The 20,884-nt window shown below is 48.3% G+C and overlaps 1 protein-coding gene across 1 annotated transcript in view; it reads right to left on the reverse strand.

The window, feature by feature from the left end:
- Positions 1-20,884, reverse strand: part of plekhg2 (pleckstrin homology domain containing, family G (with RhoGef domain) member 2) — a 92,386-nt gene that overhangs the window by 58,597 nt on the left and 12,905 nt on the right. Inside the window, exons 2-4 of the mRNA XM_082501621.1 lie at positions 20,243-20,320; positions 9,801-10,330; positions 3,309-3,409 (exon numbers count right to left, since the gene is read on the reverse strand). Coding sequence (XP_082357747.1) covers positions 3,309-3,409; positions 9,801-10,330; positions 20,243-20,291 — 680 coding nt within the window. The 5' untranslated portion in view covers positions 20,292-20,320. The remainder of the gene's footprint in view (positions 1-3,308; positions 3,410-9,800; positions 10,331-20,242; positions 20,321-20,884) is intronic.

Below are 20,884 nucleotides of genomic sequence, written 5' to 3' on the forward strand. Positions count from 1 at the left end.
GGTGTTAGTGCCTTGCTCAGCTCATGAGAACTTTAGATGTGGGCTTTCTGCTCCTCACACTTCATCCTGCTCAGCAAAGTGTTTTGCTTCTGGCCAAACCTTCGACACGGATCAGATCCGGCTACGAGCTGTTAGCAGGTCACGGGCTTTGGCTCAGTCCTCCTGTCTGCAGGTCTTTAGGACACTCAGAGCCAAAACGTGTTACCAAGGAGGTGTTTTTAAGACTGCAACACACTGAAAGTCCCACACGGGGTTTCCTGTTACCAGTGGAGCAGATTTTTCAAATAAAAAACAAACAAACAGCGTCGTGTCCACTTTTAATTACTTTTAATTTCCCTCCAACACACAGTTATAACAGGAGTTTACTAGCTTTGGCCTCACAGGGTTAACTGTATATAAAAGGATGCAGCTTTAAGGCAAATATGTTCTAAAAATCTCGGGGACCACAGTCAGAATCACCCCAACTGCTCACAGTCAGCCGGGATCTGCCGGAGGTTTCTTCTGGTTAAAGGAAGTTCTTGCTCTCTGCTGTCACCGTGCTCGCTCATAGGCGGCTGTATTATTGTACGGTCTTTACTTCACAATTTAAAGTGTTGTGATTTGCTGCTACCTTTGGAATATTTGACTGTGAAGTGCAGACCCGTCTACATACCTCGCGAGTTTACTGTTGTCATGGTAACGACCATGTATGTACCACCCGATGCTAATGCTAACTCGGCCATGGAGGAGCTGCACAAGACAATAAGCAACCAGCAGAACTCCCATTCGAACGCAGTGCACATCATAGCTGGGGACTTCAACCACGCTGATTTAAGGTCAGTATTCCCCAGATTTGAACAGCATATTAAATGTGCAACGAGGGGGAAAAACACACTGGACAAAGCCTACAGCAACATCCAAAAAGGCTACAGAGCAACCCCTCTACCACATCTAGGTTTGTCAGACCACATGTCCATGCTGCAGTCACAAAAGCTGTGAAAACCTGGCCAGAAGGCGCATCACATCAGCTGCAGGACTGTTTTGAAAACACGGACATCAGGACCTTGAAGAGCACACAGCATCAGTGCTCTCATATATTAACTTCTGTGTCAACAGTGTCACTGTGGACAAACGTCTCCAACCAGAAACCCTGGATGACTAAAGAGGTCCAGGTCCTGCTGAAGCAACGTGACGCTGCTTTCAGATCCGGTGATGGTACGCAGTACAGTGCAGCCAGATCTGAGCTGAAAAGAGGCATCAGAGAGGCCAAGGCAGCGTACAAGAGGAGGATCGAAGACCACTTCAGCAACAACAACTCAGGACAGGTATGGCAGGGAGTTCGGCACTTAACTACAAACCTTGCAATACCACGTTGACTGAGGGTAACGCGGAGATTGCCGAGGAGCTGAACCACTTCTTCGCACGCTTTGAGGTGAAGGGACCAGAGGCAGCAGCAGCATCCCAAGCCTCATAGTGCAGGAATATGAGGTGAGGCGCACACTGAGGGCAGTGAACCCAGGAAGGCCGCCGGTCAAATTGGGGTGAGCAGAAGGGTCCTAAAAGAATGTCTAACTGGCTGGTGTCTTCACTAAGATCTTCAACACTTCACTGTCCCAGTCCTGCATCCCACCGTGCCCCAAAGTCGGCCACAGTTGTCCCACTGCCAAAGCGTACTAACATTAGCAGCCTCAACAACTACCGACCAGTCGCTCTAACACCTGTTATAATGAAGTGTTTCGAGAAACTGGTCCGACGTCACATCATGTCCTGCCTGCCACCCACACTCGACCCGCTCCAGTTCACATACAGAGCTAACAGATCAACTGAAGATGCCATCGCTACAACGCTCCACACCACCATCTCTCACCTGGAAGTGCAGGGCCGTTACGCCAGGCTGCTCTTTGTTGACTTTAGCTCTGCTTTCAATACGATACTCCCGGACAGACTAATAGTTAAACTGCTGGAAACTGGACGTCCTTCCACCACCTGCCGCTGGATCAGAGACTTCCTCTCAGACCGTGTACAGAGAGTTAGAGTGGGGCCTCATCTTTCCTCAGCCCTCAGCCTCATCACCGGCTCTCCACAAGGCTGTGTACTGAGTCCCCTACTGTACACTCTGTACACACATGACTGTGTTAGTTCCCACCCAGACAACACAATCATCAAGTTTGCAGATGATACCACTGTGGTGGGGCTCATCTCAGGGGGAGATGAGACGGCGTACAGAGCTGAAGTTCAGAGGCTGTCAGATTGGTGTGTAGATAACAACCCGGACCTCAATACCACCAAGACAAAAGAACTGGTAGTTGACTTCAGAAGGAGGAAGTCCGAGCTGCAGCCTGTCAGCATTAATGGGGAGTGCGTGGAAAGGGTCTCCAGTTTCAAGTTTCTGGGTGTGCACATAGACACAGACCTCCAATGGAGCTCTAACACCTCTGCGGTCTTAAAGAAGGCCCAACAGCGCCTCCACTTTCTGAGAATCCTCAGAAAAATGGACCTGAAGGAGCTGCTGACCGTCTTCTACCACTGCTCCATTGAAAGTGTGCTGATATACTGCATCGGTGTGTGGTTCTCCAGCTGCACCACAGCACACAGAAAGGCACTCCAGAGGGTCATCAATATAGCCCAAAAATCATTGGACATCCTCTTCCCTCCCTGAAGGACCTGTACAGCACTCGCTGTCTCAGGAGGTTCAGGCTGCTGAGGTCCTGAACAAACAGACTCAAGGACAGCTGTTACAACAGGGCAACAGCCCTGATCAATGCTAACAGCTGACCTGACTGGATACCTCCCTGGACTTTTTTTAGGGGGGAGGTAACAATGTTTAAAACAATAATAATATTTATATTTATAACAAGGTGCAATAATAATTAATGTGCAATAATAACAGTGTGCAATACACATACACTTATTCATTTTTTTATTACTAAGTTATTATACTGTGTCGTATCGGGTCGTGTTACATGTAGTGCCGACGTAGGACAGTTTTCCAACTTCATTGTACTGCTGTACTCTGTATGACCGTGCAATGACAATAAAGAGTTATATATCTTATATCTTATCTTATGAATAAAGCTGAGTCGTTTCTGAACAACATCAAAACTATGAGAAGAACTTCTTTCCTGGAAATTTAGAAACTTTTTGTCAGAAACAGCAGAAAAAATTAGCGACTTTCCCAAATGACCAAACTCTTCGACTCTTACTCGACCGACAGCACCAACAGTTAACCAGAGACAACAAAACGCACAAACAGACTGCTGATTCAGGCCTGCTGCTACAGTTATTACTCATTAACGTGTAACAGCAGCACAGAGGAGCAGGTGAGTTACCTGTTGAACTCGTAGATGTCCTCGATGTTGCAGAACAGCGTGCTGACCTGCTCGGGTTTCAGCGGCAGGGCGCCGCAGTCGATGATGCAGCCCAGGTAGTCCTGCAGACACACACAGAGGGTTAGAGTCAGCGTTTCCACCTCCTGCTCTGCACACACTCTGATTCACTCCTTCGTTGGTGGTTTGTTTAGTTTGGCAGCACTCTTTACCCCGACGCTGTCGTGAAAATTAAAGCAGCTTTCAGCTCTGACGCGAGCCTCCAGCAGCAGGTGTTTGATGTCTGACTAATTAGGAATGTCAGCAGAGCGGGCAAAAGTCGGAAAAACACGGGGCATTCCAGCTCGGGAATATTCACGGCGCTGGCGTCCGAGCACATGAAGCGCTGCAGCAGTTTCCTATCAAACGTCACAGACAGGTAGAAGACAGCGCTTCATAATTAATGTCAGCCAAATCTGTGAAAACACGGCGGCGTGGAAGTCTTAAGATCAGCTGACACACTTTTGTCCCAGTTTGTGTTTGGCTCTGGTTCTGATGTTTGAGCACTGTTGGATTCATGTTGTAATATTTGAGTTCTGCTTCCTGTTTAATGTTGGCTTTACTGTCCTGCGTGTGTCGTTTCCGGTCTGCTTATACAACACGTAACATACGACACACGTGACAAACCGTCGGTATGTCACGTGTTGGGACGAGAATGCTCTGGGTCATAGCTCTGTGTTTAATATTGAGTCTCTTGGGTTTTACTTTCATGTTGTTTAGATTCTGTTTCAGGTTTTATTCGCTGTCTGTCTGATTGTCTTGATCGTTGTCACCTGAGTCTTGTTTCTAGTCCTCGGTGCATGAATAGTCCTGCCTCTGCTGACTTTTATGTTATGTACTGTTGTTACGGTCCTGGGTCAGTGACCCAGTGTTTTGAGTTTTGCCTTCTTATTGAACTTTGTTTTCGTCAGTTTTCATCATTTCTAGTCTTTTGGTTTCAGCGTTGGCGTTCTTAGTATTCTGTTTTTTCCCGATGGATTAATAAAGTTTTATTTAATCTAATCTAATAACTTTGATCTCAGCCAAACCGATTTTCTCCGGAACAAATAAAACAAACATTTACATTTTAGTTATCTGAGTGACTTATATATCATGTTTAACCTGAGCAGCGAAAGACAGCAGGCGTCTGAAAACGATGAAGCCGGGAGTCTGCTACTCTCGCCAGCTCGAGTGACCATTGAACCCCCCGGCTAGCTATCGAGCAGGTGGGTGGCAATAAAGCAGTGTCTTTGAGTTTCCTCCGACTGAGTGTCCTGCATTTTGGGTCCTACATCATGCCGGCCACAGCCTTTGGATTAATACAATATTACTAATTATTTTATTTAATGCCCCTTAAGGGTTTTAAATAACTTCACAGGGTAAATCACATGACCTTAGGTCAGTTTACCTTCAACTTTAATTCAAGTTCAAGCATTTCTTATCACAGCAACACTAAATGAAACATTTCAAGTGAAATTTTCCCGCCAGTGTACGAGTGCAGAGTAACAAATAAAAGGCGTGATGTGCTGGACAGGACGTACAAACAGCTCAGCATGCAAACCAGGAACCAGTCATTTAAATCATGATGATTTGTGTGCACGCTGCAATGCACACGCTCTCATAAAGCTTGCGTGGTGATATCGGCCGTGCAACGCCAACGTTTACAGGAACAAAATCATGTGACGTGGAAACTGCCCGCGCTCCTCAGCAGGCAGTTTCACATCGATGAACAGGAGGTGACGGCTTCTCGGGTGCAACACCCGAGCAGAGGTGCCAAAGCAAACCTGTGCACATCGACACTTCCTGCGCGAGCAGGAAACCACCTCACCGTCAGAGACGCCGAGCTCAGGGTGCCCGCAGGCAGGAGGGTAAACAGGAAGCAACCAACTCGTGAAAGAGCAGGAAGTAAAGGAGGAACAGAGAAGCTGATTATCAGACTGCACAGACGCCGAGGACAGTCGGTCACGATGCTGCAGATGACAGCATGACTGCAGATTCATCGTGTTAGGATTTATTTACAGCAGCTCTGCAAATGCAATTTCCTCATAATGACCTTAAACGCTGTCACGTAGGAGAGAATTAGCTGATGTAAGGGTCCGACTGATGCTCTTCCACTGCTCCAGCTCTGCTGGTTATCACTACGGCCGCATGCAGTTTGTCTAGCTTCACCTCGTTCCTAATTCACAGGTTTACCAATCATTCAGACTCAGAAGTGATCAGACAATTGAGTGAAAGCAGCTGATACATTTGCCTTCATTAGTCTGCACTCAGTAACTTTTTATATGGACACGTGTGACGTGGTGCAACCTTATCCAAACATCTTGCAGGTAAACACTCGACCACCGTCGAGAGAAGATGCACATCAGACAGAAACAGTGTGAGAAGCACGAGAGGCCGAGGTCTGCTCACCAGGTCAACACTTAAACAATCGAATCAGTGCTCCTCTTCCCGGGTCTGCTGCCTGAATCCACAACAGAGATTAAACTGCTGCAGTTGTCATCACACATGCCCCGAGGTGTTCCCGGAAAGAACCGTGCTCATCATTCGCTGTCAGATTTAACAGAAGGGTTTTAAATATCCCGTGAACGTCTCGGGTACTTCCCGTCTGTCTGCTTCTCCTGCTTTTGGGTCTTTTGACATTTAGGTGACTCAGTTTAACACAAAGCTGGACGCTGTCCTCCAAGATTCGGGTTTCCTGCACGACCCCGTCAGAGGATGAGCTCCAGCTTGGCTCTTTGGAGGTGAACGGCGTCAGTTTTTCATCAAATTTCACGTAATATTTGTGTGAAATTTCCCACACAGCCATCGAGCTGTTTGGGCCTGTAAACAGGCAACACGAGCCTCCTAAAAATACCTCAGAGAAGGAGATTAAATTACACTTTTTCCTTTTTTTCTGGTTCCACATCAGGATGCACTTTGAGTATGAACGAGGCCGTTGTGTTGTGCTGCTTGGAGGTTTTATGTGAACCAAATTATACGTGATACGGTGCAGCGTGCGTTTCCAACGCTCGCTGCAGCGAACTCGACGTGTCGGCCTCTCGTTGGGACTCTCAGGGAAACTCGTATTTCTAGGAGACGGCTGCAAACATAAATCATTTCCATTCTTCCTCCATCACTCGCTTTCTGTTTTTTCCTAAATCGTGTCCAAAACAAGCACTCGCTCTCTCACACACAGCTCCCCTGTGTGTGAGAGTATAATGAGGCATATAATGAGAGGCCTTGGCCACATTCAGCACCTTTTAAAGGCAAGAGGAAAAACCCAGATGCACACTGGAAGGCACGGAGAGGCAGAGATGAGTGAAAAATGACAGAGCTCAACGGGAAGATGAAGAGAGGAAGACGAGAGGAATGAGGAAGAGCCGCAAGGGAAACGTTTCTTAAAACAATCAGAGAGCGATCGCAGGGAGAGGAAGAACCAGGAGAGGAGCACGTTTGTGAGGACGGAGCGTGGGAAGCGTGAGAGATGAGAAAACGTGACGGCGGTTTAAACTCGGATGCAGAAACCACAGAATGTGCTGTTTGTCTGCAGGACGGCGTCAACGGTGCAGTCACAGCCTCGACCGTTCTGTTCTTTCCACTCGGCTGTTTACACGCCGCGTGACTCGATACGCTCCGGTGTTCACAGCCGCCGACGCTCCTGATCCCACGTTCGGGTCAACAGATGATAGCTGCCGCCCAAAAGGCCGTGCTGGGAGGAAGCCGCTCAGAAACGGGACGTTGCCCCAGGAGACGGAGAGTCCCTGCTAGGCCCCACGGTTTGGGTTCAGTCAAGTTAGCCATGCATTTGAAAATAATTAGTAAATAATGTGGACTGAGGTCACTCTGGCGCGCTGCGGTTGTGATTTGATGGAATTGAACTTTGAGTTGAGTCTCAAATGTTGAGGCGGATTTTTTATCTATGAGGCAGATAAAGAACTCCAGGTGTCACAGACCTGATCTGGAAGCTCACGTCTTCCAGTTCAGTTTGTGGCTAAAGCTCGGTAACCTGCTGCATCCTGAGAGGTGACGAAGCTGCACGTGTCTTCCTCACGCGCAGCGCTGAGCGGCTCATGATGGCGGCGCTGTAACCTTGTCTTTTGCACTGATTGCATTTTGTTTCTGCTCACAGAGTCTGTGCCTCCCATCCGGTCACCTCTTCCTGCCCTCATCCTCCGCCTGCTCCACCAACCCATCGACCTCATAACAGTTTACACGAGCGATGGCGAGCTCTGATGTGGTTGGTGGGCTGAATGTAAACGCTGCCTCTGCTCTGCAGCCTCTTTGTTTCAGCCTCGCTTTGCTCTCTTCGCTCCTGCGTTTTTGTCTTTCCCTTCATGTCAAGTCCAAATTTTTTCTCTCCTAATCTTTGTATCCTTATCCTCTTGCTGCTACTCCTAAACCTTTCCCTTCTCCGTCACCTCCTCCATCTCTGTCTTCTTCTCTTAACCCCTCTTCATCTATCTCTCCTCCCCCTCAGCTTCCTGTCCCCCTTGGCTGCAGGCCAACAGCTCCATCCCCTCTTGTTCGCTTCGTTTTCTCCGTCCACCCCAATGACGCTTGTTTCAGCAGTTTTTTGACAAATCTCTGGACTTCAGGCATCAGGGGGGAAGGAGGTAAAAGAGACGAGTCGAAGCAGGTGGAGCGACGTCAGTCTGCTGACAGCTGACGTTATGAGACAAAGAAGGAACGACGGAGACGAGCTGCTCTCAGACGCTCAGTCTTCCTCTTTCCAAGAGTTTCTGCACTGCATTGTTCTCAAACACACACACACACACAGTGAGTGTGACATCATGTAGCCTCAATCAAAAACAGATTTCAGCAAAACCTGAAATACAGAGAAGAGCAGGACTGAAGACTTACATTACAGGACAACACACAGACACACACACACACAGGACAGAGGTGTGAGGTATGCTGCAGACGTGCTGCACAGAGCTCAGGTTTCAGGCTCTCTGTGACGCTCCGGGTGGACGTTAGATTTAATCACCTGGTGGTCCCTCCCAGTGGTGAATCACCTGATATCAGTCTGATTCTTACTCGAAAAAGTGGATGAACCGGCGTGACCGTGAGTGAGCTTGAGCCCAAAGAATTCAGTGATAATAACGATCCAATAACAGTCCAGAGGAGTCATGTGACTGTCAGAGTGACCTGTGAGTGTGGACGAAAGCAGGAGTCAGGAGGGATTAACCAGGAGCTGCAGGTTTGTCCTCTGCAAAAGGTCGGAGAGACAAAACTGACAGACAGCTGATAAACCTGATGACAGAGAGTGTGCGTGTGTGTGTGTGTGAGTGTGAGTGTGTGTGTGTGTGTGTGTGTGTGAGTGTGAGTGTGAGTGTGTGTGTGTGTGTGTGTGTGTGTGTGTGTGTGTGTGTGTGTGTGTGTGTGTGATGGCAGAGGATGAAAGCAGCAGTAAATTTTCTCTTTTACTTCAAAAGGATGTTTCACACTCCGATCGTACAGCCACACACACACACAGACACACACACTCACACACACACACACACACACACACACACACACACACACACACACACACACACACACACACACACACACACACACACACACAAACAACAAAGTCAGCAAATTCTGTCAGGACGAGTTTTTCTATTCAAAAGTTCCTTTGAAGAGAACTAATTTTTCACTCAGCGGGACACATTCCTCGCTTAGGAGAAATGTGGAATGATTTCCCACAATGCAACAGGAATAATAGCAATAAGGCTGGTATGTCTGACATGCAGACGTCTATCTGAGCTCAGCTTGTGTTTAGGAGTGATGCCAACGAGAATAACAAACTTTAAAGTGTTCTTGGAGGCTACATTCAATCTTCTCCTCTTTAAGCACCGGTGGTTGCCTTGCTCATGGGCACCACAGTGCTGTTGGTCAGAGAGGCTTTCCTATCCTGACTTTATCCTTCTGCACTGGTTCGTTGGCCTTCAGAGCGGAAGCTCCGAACATCCATCAGGGAAATTTTACTTCAAAAAGCCATTTAACACATACAAACTGTGTTGTGCTTTTTTATAAACTGAAGGAAGAGAGCAAACTGAAACTGAACCTCAGGCCAGCAAGAGAAACAGCTGGCCTCAAAATGCGTGTGGACAAAGATAAGAAAAGCTGCAGTTCCTCGGACGTCCACCGGGGGCTCCAGCAGCGAGTCAGTCCCCACAGGCTGCCACATTAAAACGTTACAGCAGAAATAAAGAACTTACAGCCTGATGCTGTTTGGTCATTCGTGTTCTTAGGGTAACACGAGTATTCTAAGACAGACACTAGAGAAGAAGCCGTGCTATCAAATGCATTTACATGCACTAGCGTTGCTTCCTCTCTGATCATAATTCTGTTGGCTGCATGTTCTCACACGAGCAGCTGCAAACAGCTGGAGGAAATAAACGCACAGTTTCTAAAAGTCATGAGTCATTTTGGGCCCGTCCTGCCTCCTCCGGGTCGGAAACGCTGCAGTGACGTGAATACTTTGGATGGTTGGATGAAAGCTCTTACCTCCACGATGCTCTTCAGATCTCTGACGTAGGCTTGCTCCGTCTCCACGATCTCCAGGACCACTCGGTCCAGCCGTGAAAGCTGTCTGGGCGTGGCCACCGCCGCCGCCACTGCCACCCCCACCGGACTAGCAACATTACTGGGGTGGCCGCCTCCTCCTGTCACCTTGGCGACACACGCCCCTCCTCCTCCAGATGCTCCTCCTCCGCCTCCATGAGGTGTGAGGGGAGTGAGGTCCAGACTGATGTCTGAGCCATTTCTTTTTGGCGTGGAGGACGACGATGAGGCGTTGTATGTCGGCACTGCGCCGTAAGGAAGTGAAGAGGATGAAGAGGATGAGGAGGAGTGGGAGGAGTCCTGCAGGGAGACTGACGAGGCAGAGGAGGAGAGGGAGAGGGAGGCGGGACGCTCTCCGTCCGAGCAGACGGTGTTGACGGAGGTGCAGGAGGACGACGCTCCTCGCTCTCCGGATGACATCATCCTACCCACAATCCCACTCAGAGATGAGACTGAGGAGGGACGTTTGGCAGCTGGAAAGAAGAGAGAAAAATGCACAAATTAGTCCACGAGCTCGTTTTAAACACAGAGTTTAAAAAAGAAGCCAATACGGAAGTTGAACAAGCTGCAGTTCCTCTAACGTCCACCAGAGGCTCCAACAGTCACGGTGTTTTTATAAGTTATGGCTTAAAGTTTGCACTTTTCGGGGCGTGGCCTATTTGACTGTGCCTATTTGTGTAGCTGCTAGCTGTCTGCTAACCAAGTTTAGCTTATAACACTCCAGTTCTCCCTTCTGGCTCCAAAAACCTGATACTGTGGCCATAAAACGAGACATCTTTTATTTACAGGCTGTATTTTTAGCTAAAACACCCAAACAGAAACCAGTGGAACACGCACGTTTCCTCATGCGTGTGATGAGGTGGGCTCGGCAGCAGAACATATGACAGTGACGCTTTGTCTGTGCAGAAGTGGGTCAGTGAACTCACCACACACTAGAACAGCTGACTGTGAGCGCACAACATCCAAAGTCAAACATAAGGCCTGGGGCCCAGAACTGGCCGGTTACAGCCTGTGTGACAGCTTTTGATATAGACCCCGCCCATTCACAAAGCAAAGTAATGAAATAATAGATCAACAGTTAAATGACAGAAAAGGTCTTTCACAGTTTACAACAACACCATTTTTTACAGTGTGTCCACAGTAACACGAAGCTTTTCTGTAATTTTACACGTTTCTTTTGTTTCTTTCAGCTCGGAGAGTCGTGCAGCAGCGTTTCTTTATCATGTGGACAAACTGAGACGTACTGTTGGAATTTCACTTCTTCTCATATTAGTACATCTGAGAGATTAAACGTAGGAGAGCTTCATGGTCCACTGAAGACCAAAGTGTGCTGTATGAGGTCGTGACAACGTTTGACAGCTGAAAGGATGATTCAGCAAAGCTGGGCGGGTGTATATGGTTAAGCCACGCCCACTTTTACACCTCAGTTATGTTGTGTTTTTTGTGGGTCAGCTGGTAAAGAATCATGAGGTGGTGTCAAGATGTAGCCTCTAGACCTTTGGCCCATGTAAGGTGGACCTGTGGTTTACCCTGCTCAGCCGGGCCACAGCTGGGCCACAGCTGGGCCACAGCTGGGCCACAGCTGGGCCACAGCTGGGCGGTGGCTTCAGCCACAGCCGTCCAGTCGTCTCCGCTGCTAGTTCACAGTTGAGTGATTTATCATCAGAAATCAATCAATCAGGCTGAATCCTCGATGAAAACGAGGCTCGTTTCCTCGTTCTGGTTTAGAGGAAGGACCGATGCTGATGAGCTGCCTTCACACTAACATCAGTGGGTGTGTTGTTCTCCACAGTGGAAGATAAAAACCATCTGAACGCCTGCTCGGTTCTTCCATGTCCCAACACCTGCGGCCACACCAGTGTCCATCATAAACTCCTCCCTCCTTCAAAACCCAAAGCAGCGCCTTACCTGCCCGTCCAACAGGTGATCCCTCAGAAACACTTCCAGCGGTTGCCACGGTGACTTCCTGATCAGTGTAAACCTGCCGTGTGACTTTCAGAGTAAACAGGAAGTGTGTGCGCAGCAGAGCGGATCGTCTCTACCGACACACTCTTCCTCTTTTTGTACATTCTTCCTTTTCATGAAAGACTTTCTCACATGTTAAAGGAGCAGCCATCTTTACCGTGACTCCACCAGCTTCAAGCTTTATTTCCTGTTAAAGTTCAGCCCTGTCACAGAGCGCGAAACCCAGACTGCTGATAAACACCTGGGGCCTCCTCGGTTCCTAAAGTCACAAGAACACCGAGGCTCCACTGAGAGCGCCGCAGGTGACATACCATCATAAGATAAGGATGATGGTGGCATCGCTCCGTCTCACTGAAGGATTTCTAAAAAAGTCAACTCTGCACAACAAAGACATGAAGCTAAACAGCAGCGATGTGTGGAGGCTTACTGAAGCTGGACTGATTGGCGTGTAATGATGTGCGAGCTGGTGGCCGGCTGGCTACATGCTGTGGATAAGCTGATAGCACAGCGCAGAGGAGGGAGGAGGCTCAGGGTTAAACTGTTCTCTGGGTTAAAAGGTCACATCGTCGGACCAAACAGAGTCTGAGACGGCCCCGGCCTGGACTGAGTATGTTCTCCAGCTCAATGCTGGACTTCCCTGATGCTCCTCAGTCTCTGGTCCCTACATCACTGAGAGGTCTAACGAGGGGCTGCCCCCCTCCAAAGTCATAAAACAGCACCAGAGAAAGTTAAGATGTTACTTTAAGGCAAACCCGCCGAACGAGATGTGCCACAAACACACGTGTGAAGTGTGAGAAAAGCCGTCAGAAGCACACGATGTGCTGCAAACTCAAAGTTCACAAAGTTTTTCATTTCTTTTGTTTCCCTGAAACGTTTAGCAAACGCTCCCTGCCAGTTTGTGGTTTCAGAGTTAATTACTGAGTCTGTTCGTTTTCTTCTCTGCATTTCTCTGAAATGCCACCAAACATGGCAACATCTCTGCGACGGCGAGCGCCGCTTTTAAAAACCTCTGATCCTTCGCTTCAGACTGCAAACCTGAACCACACCTGAACCGAGCCCGGCAGCGAGACGCTGAGATGGAGAAGTAATTAAAGTCCATTAGCGTTTAAATTCCAGACGTCCCGGCGGGAGGACTTTCCGTACGCCGTTAGATGAGAACATTTTTCCACTTTCCAGCTGATATTACAGAGTTTCGTAACTGCAGGTTCTTACAGGAACGCCTCTGGCAGCAGCGTCGTAAGCAGCTGACCTCACGTGCATGTGGCTGATGCTCCAAGAATTACACTCACGTTATTATCTGTCGAAACGTAGTGTTATGAGGAAGGAAGCAAAGCTCGCTGAGGATGAGTGTCAGCCTCACATTAAACTCTATCAGGCTCAGCTTTGTCCCACCCACCAACAGAAAACTGGGTGGGAATTGTTATCCTACACCTGACTCTTCCTAAAGCTCATACGGTCTGCCAGCAGGCTGAGGACAGTCGTGAAACAGGTCACAGAGCGTGCACAGCGTTGTCGTGATTGCCTCGGTTGCTAGCAGGTTGCTCATGGTTTGCATGGAAGACGCTGACTAGTCTGCAAACTGCGAGCAACAAGTCGCCAAGCAGCAGCAGCAAAGACTTTAACAAGCGTTCAGTGAACGATCACAGGCCTAATACCAGCTGTCAGCAACCTCTCGCCAACTGGATGGAGAATGCTCGTTTGCCCAAGTGTCCGACAACATGTGACTGCTGTCCCGTCACACCTTCATCCTCCTACCTGGGACTTTGGTGGTCTCAAAAATGGGACTTTTATCTGCCATTACTGACACGCCTCCAAACCTCGGTACGAGCATATAAGGTGCAGCTGGAACCTGAATAAGCAGCAGATTTAATCTGTAGGACAGATCGAAGCTGGTCGAAGGTCTGGTTGACTCGCTGTGGTTTTTGAACACTTCCACTTTGCAACACACTGCGAGTTGATGGTGGAACATCGAGGCGGGACGCCGTGTCGCAGCATCCTGTTACAGCACCGCTCCCAAACTCACTGAGCTCTTTAGAACAAGTAAAGGTAAAGGCCAGCTGCACACACCTGTGACTGGATCAGGCACGAAGAGGCTGCACGTGCACTGTTTTATGCTGATGTGTGGGAAAGATAACCATCGGACCGATTCCCTGAACTCACAGCTTTTACTTCATATTTTCCTGCACATATTCTCAAATACTTTTAGTATTTAGAGGTAAAAGTACTGAGATGATAAACTGCATTTCCAGCTCATCCTGAGCTACAATGAAGAACATCGCACAGGATCACCTTCGTGCTCCTCACAGCCCGTCATTAAACATCAGAGAAACACAGCTCAGTCAAACAGCAGAACAAAAGCCATCAGAGACGTAGAGCGACTTACTTTGAGTTTGCAGTGTGTGTCTGTGTGTGTGCGTCAGGCAGTCCACATGTTTCTCTGTTCAGATCACTGATTTAATGACACAGCTCACCGTTGAACACCGACTGAACAAAACTGCTTCTCAACACATCTGATTTCCTGATTTCCTGTTATTGGCTGTGTGTGTGTGTGTGTGTGTGTGTGTGTGTGTGTGTGTGTGTGTGTGTGTGTGTGTGTGTGTGTAAGAGAGAGAGAAAATGACACGAGCATTTGCCAAACCACATCCTGCATTTGAAGTCAGGTGCAGCGCTTTCAGATTATCTCAAACACACACACACACACACACACACACACACACACACACACACATACCTGTAAAAGTGTAAATAGATGTGTGTAACTACCTGATGTAATGTTGTGTCCTTATAAACTGACACAGGAAGTGTCTGTAGTTGTGGTCAGTTTGTCGTCACAGCCAGCTGGTGCTGTGTGAAACATATTTTCATTAAAACTTTAGCAGCATAGCTGCCGTTACCCAAAAACCTACTTTTGTCTAATGAGGCCCATCTGACCAAACAGGAAGCTGACTGTCAGAGTAAAATGTCGACATTCAGAGAGATTACTTGGTTTAAAGATCCGACCCGGAGCTGCTTTTCTTCGGGCTAATGTTACCTAAAGCTAGCTCGCTAACACAAATAAAGCGCGAGCTGTCTCACAGCAAAACCCCGTCGGCTCATTCATTCAGAGCTAGCTGTTAAATTATATTAAACACCCAACCAGCAAACCACATCCACGCTTTCTTTTTAAAGATACTGTCAGGGTTTGGTGTGAAGGTGTGAAGGCGTTGGCCGATGTGACGTCACTACCCGTCCTGCTTTCTCCCTCTGGGACGTAAGTTAATGTGCATTTATAAACTTAGCGCTGGATTCAGGAATGAGCTCACTGCAAACACCAGAGGCGCCGCCTGCTGGACAAAAAAAAATACTTGACTGGACTTGAGAGCGTCAATCATTGAACACGTGCAGCTAGCTGTTACGGAGCTACACCACATTGAATGTAATTGAATTGAAATTGAATTTAATGCATATTGTTAATTTCCTTTGGTCCTCGAACATGTCGCGTTTCTTCAGACGTGCTGTGAAGCTAACTGACACTGAGCATTAAAAACAGCCACATGTCCTGAGCTGACAGTGATTCTGTGTCTAACGGTTCCATAAAACGGTAGAAACAACCTTCATGGCGAATAAGACAAAAATCTGAATTTTACTGTGGACGCAGGAAAAATGGCAGAGAAACCTGGTTACAGGAGACAAAGTGCGTGGACGCGTCAGTCATTGCACTCAAACACAGCTGAGCCTGAAGGCAGAGAGCGTTTCACCATTTTTAAGGTGGAATTTCCCTTTAAACACATGCTGTAAATCTGTGAGGCGGCGTGGATTCCAGGGTGTGATTACAGTAATAAGAGAGCAGCTCCTCGCTGTCATTAAGAGTTCGACTGTGACGCCACAGGTTTCTGCTTCGACCGCAGCATGTGGAGCCGGCGGCGCCGGAGGCGGGAGCGTTCCCGCCGAGCCGTCCTCCCAGGTGTCCTCAACCACTGGGCGGGAGTCGGAATCTCACCGTGAAGCCACCTTCAAATATCAGGTCAAACAGCCTGCGTGAGGGACACGGCACGCTTTATTTCAGCCAATAATGTTCGAGCAGGGAGAAACAGCGGAGCTTAAATAGTGACGGAGCGAGTTACACCGTCAGAGGATCGAACACGTCCTGGAATCAAACCTAAACAGCCGACGCAGGAATCAGAGCAACGAGAGGCTGAAGCGTCTGCAGTCATGCCCACATGTTGAACAGGAAGCGTTTCTGGTGGGCGGGTCCTCAGTAAAACTCCTGTGATTGCAGCAATGACCAATGAGAATGCAGGACACCGCTGACTGACATGTGGACGGGCTGTACGGTTTCCTAGGCAACCAAACTTCCTGTGGATGTTTTTCTGACAAACAGTAAAACAATAAATATATTCACTGAGACGTTCAGGCGCTCCAGGATATAACATAATTATCATTATGACAAAGGAATTGCTCTATGCCCTTCAGGGGGTTTGAAATGTATTTATTTATTTTGAAAGAACATTTTGAGTTATTTTTGTATCCAATAACAAAACAAATAATCCCACTGACAATAATAATAATGATAGTACTCAACTTCCTGTCTGCTGTTTTTGATGTGGTCTTCTCAGGCGCTCGTTTCCTCTTTACGTGCTCTGCGCTGAGATGTCGTCAAATGTCCGTCAAACCTTTCTTTGACCCCTCCCCGCCGATGTCGCCTCGTCTCACGTGACTTTTTATCTGCAAAGTTTCTGGCAGGAAGTCTGACCTGAGAGGCTACGCTCAGCTTCCTGTCAGTCCTCAACAACTGTCACTCATGATGTTGGAAACTGAAGCTGGGCCCGCCTTCTCCCGAGCAGCCCCGCCCACTTATTTAACCCCCCACAGCTATTAACTCTGAGGATAAGAAGAAACACGAAGACGGCTGTGACCAAACTCTGAAGGGTTAAATACGAGGAATGTAACGTAAAGCCAGATGTTTGAATAGTTGGAATTTAACTTTGAGCTCAAAGAAAGCACTGGAGCTGGACCCTCAGCGGGGAAACACCCAACGAGGGCCTAAGATCGTTGAAGAGGATCTCAGTTTACGGCTCCAGAGCCGCCGTAACAAACACAAAGTCCTGCTTTGACACAGTGGATGCAAACGCTCTCTACTTTGATATTCGTGCCGAGCGTCCCGCCGCAGAATCGATTTGGAGCAATCAGACTCCACCGCGATAAAAATCGAAGCATTTAAAGTGATTAAAGCTTCGGCGCAGTTATTGTGCAATCGTACGGCCATTACATCGGAGCGCCGCGTTCTCCCGGCGCTCTGGCAGCTCAGCGTTAACAACAGCCGATCCTGTGCTGAGATCTCTGCGTGTGCTCGGGAGCACGTCTGGAAACCGTCAGCACCGAACGCATGGCCGCAGCCACACATGAAGCACAGCGTCCACCACGCAGAGACAGCCCGAGGAACCAGACTCAGTAAGGTGGACTGAGGCGGCCCCGTGCTCGGCTCCACTCGCCTGACACGCTGAAAACGTGGAGCATCAAGAGAAGGAAGTGAAATCGTATGTGCAGCATGACGAGGAGTTAAAATACATTCAGAGGACTCGCCGTGTTCTTTGTCATGTACATCTGACGCATCATCGAGCAGCGTCGCCGAGGAGGACGCCGAGGACGCAGAAGGTCTCGCCCCGACACGAGAGAGTGGAGACAACGAGCCTGAACTGTGCGTGTGAAAGTGCTAAAGAGACATGTTGACAGAGACAAAGACAGGAAGTGAGGCTTCTCAGATCATGACCTTTGACCCCCTGACGGCACCAAGCCAAATGCTGGAAACACACACACACGTTTCAGTTTCCTCGAGTTTACATTCACGTCTGCAGCCCTCAAACTGCGTGCTGGTTTAAACTCGCCGTGGACTAAAAATCATCTCACGTTCCTCTGATTAAATCTGATGAGCAACAAACACACTACGCTATTTCTACAGGTGCTTTATTCATGTTCCAGGTGTGCGATCAGTCTCCACCCACAGGTGAGGGTGGGAGTGCACGCTGCAGACCGTGTCTGTGCCGCTCGGAGCAGCGCTCCACCTTTTTCAGGAGCTTCACCCTCAGCTGAAAAACATTTTGTGTTTTCAGGTATGAAAGTGACTTTTACGCGGAGCACGCCACAGCGAAACATCGATCATTTATTAAGGAGAAGCTTTCACACAGTGCTTTATGAAGCTCTGACAGATGTTTGCCTCTGCTCTAACATCTGCATGTCTGTGCTCTAACCGCTGCCTTTGTTTCCAGCCTGGATTCTTCCCTCTTACTTATTTATTTCACAACGTTTTTATCAGCAGGGAGGCTTCAAAAAGCAGCCAATCGCAGCCAAGAACACAACTTCAGATTTTAAAAAAATCCCCTCTCTCTCCCCTCGCTCCCTCATTTCTTCCTTTCCTCCTTCCTGGTGCACGCCTCCCTTTCTCCTCCTCGCCGGCTCCTTGTTCTGCAGCCTTATCTTGGGCGTTCTCGCTATTTTCTGCCTCACGCCTTTCTGTGGTTACAATCAACAGATCTGTGTGACCCTTTATGAAGTGTGTGTGTGTGAGCGCAGAAACATTGTTCAGAGTTACAGTTTATCACCACAAACCATACAACTTCCTTCACACAGTGTATTGGTGTGTGTGTGTGTGTGTGTGTGTGTGTGTGTGTGTGTGTTTGGTAATTGCAGTGTTTTTTAAATGAAGCCGTGCTCTGGTATGTTTCTGTGTGTGTTTGTGCGCGAGCGCTAACTATGGAAGCCAATATACCAGCAGAGCAACTAAACAGCATGGTGGCTGTGTGTAATTACACATCATTACTCTGTGTGTGTGTGTGTGTGTGTGTGTGTGTGTGTGTGTGTGTGTGTGTGTAGTCCGTTCTGCTGGGCCTCTCTGGTTTGGTTACAGGAAGTCACAGCTGAGGGAGAAATCTGAGCTGAGGCTCCAAACAGTGAAACGAGGCAGTGAAAGTGACGCTCAGCAGCGTCACAGGAAACTCAAACGCACCAAACAACCGAATATTTAAAATGTGAAATTAGTTTAACTCAGACTCACATCTGCTCAGTACTCAGACTGTTTAAAAAGCAGCGATGGAAGCTGACTCAGGTGAGAATCAACCCCACACAAGGGCGGTGTGTTACCCACTGTCTAATGTGACTGTGGTCGTGTTTATCAGGTTAAAAGAACCTTCTAGTATTAAGCAAGCATCAACTCCAGGGTTAAAAGTATGAAGCCAACATAGAAGTCCTAGAAACTGCAGTTCCTCTGACGTCCAGCAGAGGCAGCAGAGAGTCAGTCCCATAGACTAACACTGTACAGCAGAAATGAACATGTTTACAGCCTGATACACAAACTGTTTGTTCTCTGTGGATAGTTTCTTCTTTATAACTCGCCTGTTTAAACTGTATTATAGCAGGTGAAGTTCAAGGGTTTTACTTGGATGTTACTGAGCTCTGATTAGCAGGTCTCTGTCTCAATGCATTGCTAACCAAGCTAGCTAGCTAGCATTAGCCACTGCTTCTGGCACCAGCCAAACCACTAAAGCTACATGCCCAAACAATGGGTCACAGGTGTGGGGGTGCTACCCCGGCTATCATCGTGCGAGGTACACCCTGGACGGGTCTCCAGTCTGACACAAGGCGAACACGCGTTACAAACAAATATACAAAAATATTGACTAAACAAATATTGACACTAAAAACTTTCATTAGTCGCTCAAACAAAGAGACACATGCTGAAGTGAAAGCTACCTTTGAGCATCGACTATGATAGGACTTGAACCAACAATCACTGAAACTCTCCTGAAGGCCTCCCAACCTTTACAGCACCAACACAGCTGTTGTCCCACAGTCCAGAGCTCCTCTCACGAGAAGGGGAACGTCACGCCCACTCTGCAAATAATCACTGCACGAAGTTTCCAAAATCAAACTTTTCAGCTCAGCTGTTCTTTATGATGGTGCGTCTCTGAGGCTTTCTGAGCATGCTCACTTACTCTCACTGTACCAGCTGCACGCCAGGCTCTGTGGCGCAACGGACAGTGCATCGGACGTCTCGTGAAGAAAAAGCAATTCAAAGTTTGTGGGTTTGAGTCCCGTCAGAGTCCGTCTTTATTGTTGGAATTACACCTGATGCAGTACTGGCCAAAGAGTGTTATTGGGACATATTTGGCCTCAGCATCAGTTTGGATGACTCACCTCAGCCACATCTAAAAGAGCCAACTGTTGGGACGCACCACAAATACCACACAACAGTATCTGCTATCTGCTCCTTCACCAAAATGAGATATTTCACGTGTCTGGAGACAGTGTTATTTTCCCTCTTTTAGCTCTGTTTTTGGTTTCCACCGGCTCCTGGAGAAAAACCTCTCTCTACATTTTTCACCGGCTCATCTGAGTGCTGATGAAGGTGTCGTAAAGTAGCTTTGTCAGAGCTGGATAGACCTTACCTGTGTTACTGGGCGATCTCTGGCTGCCACGCCGTGACCCCTCAGGCATGGTGTGATAGTGTCACAGGAAGCAGAAACCTGGAGAAACACACCAAAAATCCCAGTTAGCCTCCTCGATCAACACAAACCACATCCCAGTGCGACGTGTCTTCATGTCATGACAGCAGCGGCACGAAGAGATACGAGCTTCATACAAGCTGCTCACACAAGAGAGGAGAAGAAGAAGACGAGGAGGAGGAGGAGGAGGAGGGGTCCAAATAAAAGTTTCACTCTCCCTTTGTGTGAAAACAGTGAGGACATATGTAATGTTTGGCTGAACGACAAGAATGAGGTCTCTTCTCCAAAGCCTGTGTGTGTGTGTGTGTGTGTGTGTGTGTGTGTGTGTGTGTGTGTGTGTGTGTGTGTGTGTGTGTGTGTGTGTGTGTGTGTGTGTCCACTGGAGGTTACCGGCCTCCTACACAGTCATTGATACAGTAACACAGATTGACCCAATTAAAGCGTTGTACGTAAACAAGTGTTTCTGCAGCTGTCTGCAGGAAAACTGGGAGATGTGGGTCAGAGGGGAGGGGGTACATGGGGGAGAGGGGGGAGACGGGGGTCGGGGTGTCTGTAATGGAAGCCAGATGGCGAGCAGGCCTGCTG

The sequence above is a fragment of the Aulonocara stuartgranti genome (genome assembly GCF_965226115.1).
Source record: "Aulonocara stuartgranti genome assembly, chromosome: 14".
NCBI classification, from domain to species: Eukaryota; Metazoa; Chordata; class Actinopteri; order Cichliformes; family Cichlidae; genus Aulonocara; species Aulonocara stuartgranti.